This window comes from Drosophila obscura, unplaced genomic scaffold, assembly GCF_018151105.1.
Source record: "Drosophila obscura isolate BZ-5 IFL unplaced genomic scaffold, ASM1815110v1 contig_137, whole genome shotgun sequence".
Lineage (NCBI taxonomy): Eukaryota > Metazoa > Arthropoda > Insecta > Diptera > Drosophilidae > Drosophila > Drosophila obscura.
The window spans coordinates 1987016-1995731 of NW_024542721.1; the positions used below are offsets into that span (position 1 = coordinate 1987016).

Here is an 8716-nt window from a genome sequence, read left to right on the forward strand (position 1 = left end):
GGGTTCTGTACCTGCAGGACTATTTGTAGGTGACTTCAGGTGTCTGGCTGGCTTGAAAAAGGCAGTAGACAAGCGAGAAATGATGATGCGAGAGTTTTTGTTTGCTGGTTTCTTGGTTTTATTCAGTATTCTTTTTCATTCACTTTAATTCTTTTACGTTGCTACTCTGACTCGTAGTTGAATGGTGCGCTGGTGGACTGCGTAGTGCAGTGTCTTGGGTGTGTGACGGAGGGACTGCGTAGTGCAGTGTCTTGGGTGTGTGACTGAGGGACTGCCTAGTGCAGTGTCTTATGTTCGGGCTGATGGACTGCCTGTGTCTTAACTGGGTTTTTCCGTAAATTTATAAAAAACTATTCACTAATCGCAAAACCATTAACGAATCTGCTGCGAAAAGATGTCCAATTCAAAATAGGTCTGGAGAAGCAGCAGGCGGTCGCCATACTAAAGGAAGCATTGGTGAACGAGCCGGTGTTAAGACTCTATCGCAGGAATGCAAAAACCGAGATTCATACTGATGCGTCGAAGGACGGGTTCGCAGCCGCACTGTTACAGTGGCACGAAGGACAATTGCACCCGTTCTTATTCTGGAGTAAGAAAACGTCAAAGTCTGAAGCACGACAGCATAGCTATATACAGGAAGCCAAAGCTATTTTTCTCGCATGCAAAAAATTTCGCAAGTACATACTTGGAACCAACTTTAAGCTCGTAACTGATTGCGCCGCCTTTAAGCAAACGTTAAGCAAGAAGAACGTTCCGCGTGAGGTAGCCCAATGGGTTCTGTACCTGCAGGACTATGATTTCGAAGTGGAACACAGAGCAGGAGAACGTATGAAGCATGTGGATTGCCTGAGCCGATACCCAATTGATGTGATGATGGTAACGTCGGAGGTCACAGCAAGAATTAAGAAAGCCCAACAGGAGGACACGATGATCAAAGCAGTTTCCGAAATTCTCAAAAGTAAGCCATATGACAACTTTAAATTGAAGGCTGGTCTTGTGTACAAGGTTGTGAAAGGAACGGATTTGCTGGCGATACCGAAATCACTAGAGAGGGAAATAATAACCGAGGCTCACAACGCAGGACACTTCGCCGCCCAAAAAACAATGCATGCCGTACAGCAGAGCTATTGGATCCCACATATGGAAGGAAAAGTACTGCTGATCATAGGGAACTGTATGAAATGCATAATTTACAACAAAAAGCTGGGCAAAAAAGAAGGGTTTTTGCATCAAATCGACAAGGGATCAGAGCCGCTTCATACTCTACATGTGGATCACCTGGGGCCGATGGACGCTACTTCAAAGCAGTACAAGTACATCTTCGCGATGGTGGATAGCTTCAGCAAGTTCGTATGGATGTATCCCACGAGAACAAGAGGCGCAGACGAAGTTCTCAAGAAGTTAAAGGAATGGTCTGATATCTTTGGAAATCCGGCTCGGATTGTAAGCGATCGTGGAGCAGAATTTACGTCTTCTAGTTTTGAGGAGTTTGTGAAGGAAGAGAACATCGAACACGTATGGGGCACCACAGGGGTGCCAAGAGGCAATGGACAAATTGAACGCGTAAACCGATGCATTCTGAGCATTATTTCAAAATTGTCGTCGGAGGAACCTGGAAAATGGTATAAGTTCGTATCCCGAGTTCAGAGGGCTATTAATAGCACTGTTCATGGATCTACAAAGCGTTGTCCATTTGAGCTGATGATCGGTGTAAAAATGCGTTGTGGACCAGATAGCGATATACTTCAGCTAATAGAAAAGGAGATGGTTGATCATTTTGACGACGAAAGACAGAAGATGCGACAAGCAAAAGAAAACATTCAGCAGGCCCAGAACAGATACAAGGAACAATTCGATAAAAAGCGGAAATGCGAGTACGGATACAAAGTCGGAGATCTCGTGGCCATACGCAGAACACAATTCACAGCTGGAAGAAAGATAGCTAGCGAATTCTTAGGACCATACGAAATAACCAACGTGAAACGAGGCGGACGCTATAATGTTCGAAAAGCAGCAGACGTCGAAGGACCAAATAATACGACCACGAGCAACAATAATATGAAACTATGGAGATTTTCGGTAGAAAACGAGGACGCATGGTCATCAGGGACTGATGACTAATCAGGATGACCGAATGTAAGAGGGAGTGAGCAAGTCGGCCCACTGAAGGAGCATTGGTTAACAGCAGTGACAGCAGAGCAGCTGCGGTAACAGTAGATGAACAGCAGTAACAGCAGTAACAGCAGCAAAAGAGAACGAGAAACAACAGCAGAGAGGAAGATCAGCAGAAGGAGTAGGAAGGAGACAACCGAAGCAGACGGACGTAGCGTTGAACAGCAGCGGCAGAAATCAGCCGATATCAGACAGTTACCGAAGCCCAACTATTCTTACTATTACCTGTGCACCGCGATATAATATCAATAAAACTATACCTAAATAACAACTTACATGACATGACGATTGTGAGGTCCTATTTCATGCTGAGGTATGCATCAGTCTGTTCAGGGTCCGCTACAAGAAAATTTTTAGTTTGTAGGTGACTTCAGGTGTCTGGCTGGCTTGAAAAAGGCAGTAGACAAGCGAGAAATGATGATGCGAGAGTTTTTGTTTGCTGGTTTCTTGGTTTTATTCAGTATTCTTTTTCATTCACTTTAATTCTTTTACGTTGCTACTCTGACTCGTAGTTGAATGGTGCGCTGGTGGACTGCGTAGTGCAGTGTCTTGGGTGTGTGACGGAGGGACTGCGTAGTGCAGTGTCTTGGGTGTGTGACTGAGGGACTGCCTAGTGCAGTGTCTTATGTTCGGGCTGATGGACTGCCTGTGTCTTGTATTCGGGCTGATGGACTGCCTGTGTCTTGTATTCGGGCTGATGGACTGCCTGTGTCTTGTATTCGGGCTGATGGACTGCCTAGTGCAGTGTCTTGTGTTCGGGCTGATGGACTGCCTGGCTCTTTTATGCAGCTGGTGATCGCATTGGTCTGTCGAATGTGCTGGACGGTTCAATCCTCCGGTCGTAATCGTTTATGTGGGCGATGATCGGGGTGGCGTTGGACGTGGGTAGAGAAGTTTTGTAGCTCCGGTGGAATACTTGGGTGGTATTGTCTCCAGACTGGTGCATGAACTGGCTGGTCTCGACGATGTCTCTTTTGTGGGACCAATGGCTTGTTTGAGGGGCTCTGTGGATATCAGTTCGATTATGGGCCCCGTCCAGCGTGGGGTTAGCGTGGCTGTTTCCCGTGTTGCTGGGCTGTCGGATGGTGGTTGCCGTTGTCCTTTTTCGATGCTGGTGGTCGGTTTTGAGGGTGTCCGTGCGTTCAATTCTTCCGTTGTGGATTCTGTGCGTGCTTGCTCTGTTGCTTGTCTTGGACCTGGGCTTCCTGTGTCGAGCGCCGGGTTCAAGTGTGTTTGTCTCGTGTGTGAGATCCTCGTGGTTTGTTTGGGATGCGTGTTCCCTGTTGTTGGCCTAGGACGCGGTTGCTCCGTAGTGACCGTGGGACTCGTTTTCCCGATTGCTTGGTTGCGGTTTGGTGGTGTTGACCTTGGATTCGTGTTCTCCGAAGTGTGCCGTGGCTTCGTATTCGTTGCGATTGGCTTCGGTGTCCAGTGCTGCGTTGCGTTATTGGGTGCCATGTGCGTTGTGGTAGGTCGTGGACGTAGGTTCGTTGCGATTTGTTGGGGTTTCTGGTATCGGGGTTCGGCGTCTTGTACGTGGTTGGTAGTAAGCACGGGTTCAGTGGGCATGGGGCCACGGTCTCGAAGCTGTAGCATCGTGGAGCCGCATTGGATCGTCGTTTCGGTGGCACCTAGGAAGTCCATGCCGACAATAACTTGTCCCAACATGTTTGGCAGGACCAGGAGCGGGATTTGAACCTCTCGTTGATCCAGCTTGATGTGCGCCAGTAGAACTTGTGAGATCTCTGTGACCGAGCCATCGGCCAGGCGTATGCGGACGCATGCATCTTGCAGGTTGGTGTTGTTGTCTAGTTGTCGGGCGAGGTTTGCGCTGATTAAGCTTCTGGATGCCCCGGTGTCGATTGTGGCTTCCGTTGCTTACGTGTAGAGAGTTATTTAGTCGCGGGTTGGAGGAGGCGTCGTTCCCGGCTGATCCCGTGTCAGTTGGGGACGCATGTCGTTTCCCGATGTGTTTTGGCGGCAGCAATTTACGGTCCGTGTGCCGCGTTTGCCACATTCCCAGCAGAATAGGATATAGGGATTATGGCAGTCGTATGCCGCATGCCCGGCTTCACCACACCGGCGACAGGCTGCGCGTGGGTTGGTGATGGGGGTCGTGATCATGTGATGGGCTATTTTATTCAGTATTATTTTTCATTCACTTTAATTCTTTTACGTTGCTACTCTGACTCGTAGTTGAATGGTGCGCTGGTGGACTGCGTAGTGCAGTGTCTTGGGTGTGTGACGGAGGGACTGCGTAGTGCAGTGTCTTGGGTGTGTGACTGAGGGACTGCCTAGTGCAGTGTCTTATGTTCGGGCTGATGGACTGCCTGTGTCTTGTATTCGGGCTGATGGACTGCCTGTGTCTTGTATTCGGGCTGATGGACTGCCTGTGTCTTGTATTCGGGCTGATGGAGTGCCTGTGTCTTGTATTCGAGCTGATGGACTGCCTAGTGCAGTGTCTTGTGTTCGGGCTGATGGACTGCCTGCTCTTTCGGCCGATCTTGGCCCTTTTATGCAGCTGGTGATCGCACCTGAGACCTGGAAATAATTGCTTATTGCTAACTTTTGATTATTCTTGTCAATTAACAAACCCAAGTTACTGGCTCTGTCATGAAACTCAAAGCTTCCCTGGTTGCTATGACTTCCGATTGGAAGTGGTTCCTCGGCCGTAAAGAGGTGGCAAAAGTCAATGAATTTTTTTAACGCTTTCGATAAAGAAAGATAAAGAAAATAAAGTGAAAGAAAATGCTTCAGAACTTTTAAACATCTAAATTACAAGAAAATTGGGTGTTTTTGGGTTACTAGATATGAGCACTTTAAGTTAAAAATTATTTCCGTGTGCAAAAATGAATTTAACCTTTAATTGACATACTGAATCTTTCAGCTAGTATAAAAAGTAAACTGTTTAAGGTACGATAAACGGCGAATGGGCTGTCACAGTTCTAGTTCCCATATAAATTCCAATTTTTGTTTCCGTTTTTCGTGCGAGGCAGCGTCAATGTTATCAATGTAGAAGCCGAACAACTCTAAAGAGCAAAACGGGCTTTTAAGCTTAGTTAAAGGAATATTCGAAGAGCATGTACAATGAAAATCTCGCGAAACTTAAGGGATATACTCTTTTAATTTCAAGTTATAATGAAAAACGGCCAAAAATTAGGTCCATTAGACATGTGATATCTCAAAATAAATCGGAAAATATTTTTTGTACAGAAATTTAAAGTTTATGAAAAAAAAAATGTTCAAATGAAGATGACTGTTGAGCTTTTAAGCGTTTTTAATAGCCATTGAGGTTTAATTTTAATAAAAAGGGCCGAGAAGATTTAATACAAATAATAGTTTATTGGCATGTAGTAGCGGCAGTACGCGTATGTGTATTTATTGGTACAAGTATAGAGACCGAAGGTTAAGAAGATCAGTACCAGACTAATGGCAGGGCAAAATGGGCCGACTGCCCGTACTTTCAACAGCATCTTTAAGGGGAAGCAGACAAAGCTTGTTAACGGGTCGCTTGGTGATTCCAGATGCAGTCTTCAGAACAGCGACTCGGGCGACGCCCCGGGTAGTACTTCGACCACCCTAGCTAGTGGCCACTTCATGGGAGGCAGATTCTCATCCTTAACAAGGACCACATCTGCGACTGCCAAACTAGGCTTCGGCGTGCGCCAGTTTGAGCGCTGTTGCAGTGAAGTAATGTATTCTTCCTTCCATCGGGAGCAGAAAATCTGCTGCAAATATGAAATGCGCTGCCATCCGTTCAGGCGATCGAAGTTTAGCTGAGTTACGTCAGGCTCAGAGAACGAAGCAGGAGGTCCGCCATTCAAGAAATGAGCTGGAGTTGAAACGTCCAGATCATCAGGATTCTCTGAAATGGATGCTAAGAGTCTTGAATTAATAACTGCCGCGTTGTGGCATAACAGCGTACGCAGTTCCTCAAATCCAAGCACCGAGGTGCCTATAGCACGAAGTGCTACTTGGCCGTCTTCACTGCATCTTCCCACAGGCCTCAACCAAACAAAATTCCAGGACTGCCGTCTGATGGTCGTCGCTGAGAAATAGGCGCGTTAGATCCAAAAGCTCATTCCTGGCGCCGACAAAATTGGTTCCGTTATCTGACCAAATTTGTCGCGGCCTTCGTCTAGAGCATATGAACCGCTTTAGGCCGTGCAGAAAAGAGACTGTAGACCAATGCTGGATCAGCTCCAAATGAATCGCCTTAGTCGCGAAGCAAATAAAGACGCAGACGTAACATTTGATTATAGCCTTGTTGCGTGCCTCTGGCTTGTAGAAAAGAGGGCCACAAAAGTCGACGCCTGTGATCTCAAAGGCATGAGAACCGTCGAGCTGCTCCTTCGGAAGATCCGCCATGATGTGCTCCAATATTATAGGCTTCGTTCGAAAGCAACAAGAGCGTAAGAACTTTTTTACTGCCTTGTTTACCGACTTCCTCCCGAAAATAGGCCAATATTGGGATCGGATTAATCCAAGCAGAGCTCGAGGTCCAGCGTGCAAACTCCGTTCGTGAAAGTGAGAAATGATTGAAAAAATAAGCGGATGACTGCTGGGCACGATGATGCCATCAAAACCCAATGAAGAGTTCTTCAGCCGGCCATCAACTCTGAGAAGTTCCAAATGATCATCGAAAGGAACAATACGAAGAACTAGATGAGGAGACCACCCCCTTAGCACGCAGTCTTCATATCTTCCCATAATTCCGAACGCTGGGCTAGCCGCACCAATAACTGAGTTCCATGTTTAATGTCAGAGATAGTGCCGAGTCCGGTTGACAAATTTGTAAAACGCGTTGCAAGGAAGCAAAGGAGTTCGCATACTTAGAATCAGATACAATGTCTACGTAGTTGATTTTACCAGGAGAACCTTCCGACGAAGCTTCAGGGTTGGCTTAACAGGTAGCACCGTGGGTGGCCAGTCACAAATGAAGGGAGGTCCATGAGCCCAAAGAGGTGATTCGCTGAACTCTACTGGAAGAGTCGGGAGTCGAGCCGGATTCAAACCTGTGGGAACATAGTGCCATTCCATTGGGGCAGTCATTTCCTGTATCTTTGCCACTCTATTTGCGACAAATACGTGGAATCTGGACGGCTCGTCCCAAATCCATGAGAGCGCAACAGCAGAATCACAGAATTCATAGCGTCGAATGTGGCCAAAACTTCTACATATTTCCAGCCAAGAGGTGTTCAGTGCTGATGGCAAGCTTTCATTCCAGGACAACTTCTCCTTGCAGAACTGCTGGAGAAAGATTTTGGCCTTGGTAATGACAGGTCCAGCTAGTCCAAAGGGGTCGTAGAACCGCGCTATTGTTGATAAGACGGAACGCCTGCAGGAATGCAAAGACGAATGTAGGGCAGAAAAGGAGAATAAAAGTTTATCAGACACCGGATCCCAGGCAAGTACTAATCGCTGCCATCGTCGAACTTAAAATAAGTTTCCTTGTCCTCCTCCAGAACCCCATCGAGGTTCGACAAAATTCCTGTAGTTTGCTCACGAATGAGGCCAGCAGGGACGTTCGAACACCATTTCCTCAGTCGGAACTGACCTCTAGACAAAATTCCTGTAGTTTGCTCACGAATGCGGATAGCCTCCTGAGAGCTGTCTCCAGATATCAGGTCATCAACGTAGAAGTCACGCCGAAGAGTCTCAACCTCAACAGGAAGCGCTATCTGTTCATCCATTGCCAGCTGATACACCGCCCGTACAAATAAATACGAGGCAGGCTTCGTCCCATAAGTAACGGTGTCCAGCTTGAACGCACGCAACTCCTCTTGCATGGAATTCCTCTACAGAATACACTGCAAGTTACTATCCTCGGGTGAGACCCTATACATCGGTACATCTTGCAAATATCTCCCGTAATCGCAACTGCATATGACCGAAATGAAAGCAGAATACAGAGATTGTACATCAGGACAGCGAGCTAACTTCCATTCAAGGTATAAGAATCTACGAAGAGCTTGATGGTACGATTCTCCCAAGAGATCCAGATTTTATTTTACGGGCAGCCTAACACAATAATCGCCGGTTTGCAATCGTGTAGTTGAGAGCCGGAGTCAGGAAACGCTCGACAGGGAACAAAAACTCCGGAACGATATTCTACCAAGACTGTTGCCGTGGCTAACACAACAACATCATTACTGAGACCCTGGGCAATAAGAGCAGAATAGGTAGATGCTGGGATAGATGGTTCAGTGGTATGAGTAGCCACCGTAGACGCAGTCGGGCTGCAATTTACACACAGGGAAAACCTCTTGGCTTGGGACAATGGTTGATTTCGTAAGCGCTGTCATTTCACAGCACGCAGCTTGATATGTTTTAGTTAATGGCAACAAGTGTGGATTTGGAATGGTTATGTTTTCTACTCCTGCCCACCAGAATGCTCGGCGCATAGGTTGCCATAGCGAAATCCACTGTTTCCAACGTCCTGCATCGCTACTCCAAAAACGAGGCCATAGACTCCCATGACGGAATCAGGTTGACGAAGGCTGAGTCTTCTAAAGATTCCTTCCACTTGATGCATTCTGCGATC

General features: G+C 47.0%; 1 protein-coding gene across 1 annotated transcript; it reads right to left on the reverse strand.

The window, feature by feature from the left end:
* Positions 1-5705: 5705 nt before the first annotated feature.
* On the reverse strand, positions 5706-6540 carry LOC121405064. Its single transcript, XM_041595658.1, has 2 exons — positions 6189-6540; positions 5706-6127 (listed from the first exon to the last, which is right to left on the reverse strand). Exons 1-2 carry the CDS (start codon positions 6538-6540, stop codon positions 5706-5708), a joined length of 774 nt encoding a protein of 257 aa, XP_041451592.1.
* Positions 6541-8716: the final 2176 nt, after the last annotated feature.

Coding starts and splice junctions, on each gene's coding strand:
- LOC121405064 (XM_041595658.1), bottom strand. CDS start 6,540: ATGGCGGATCTTCCGAAGGAGCAGCTCGACGGTTCTCATGCCTTTGAG. Junction 6,128..6,188: donor GACGGCAGTCCTGGAATTTT/GTTTGGTTGAGG, acceptor TTCGTGCTATAG/GCACCTCGGTGCTTGGATTT.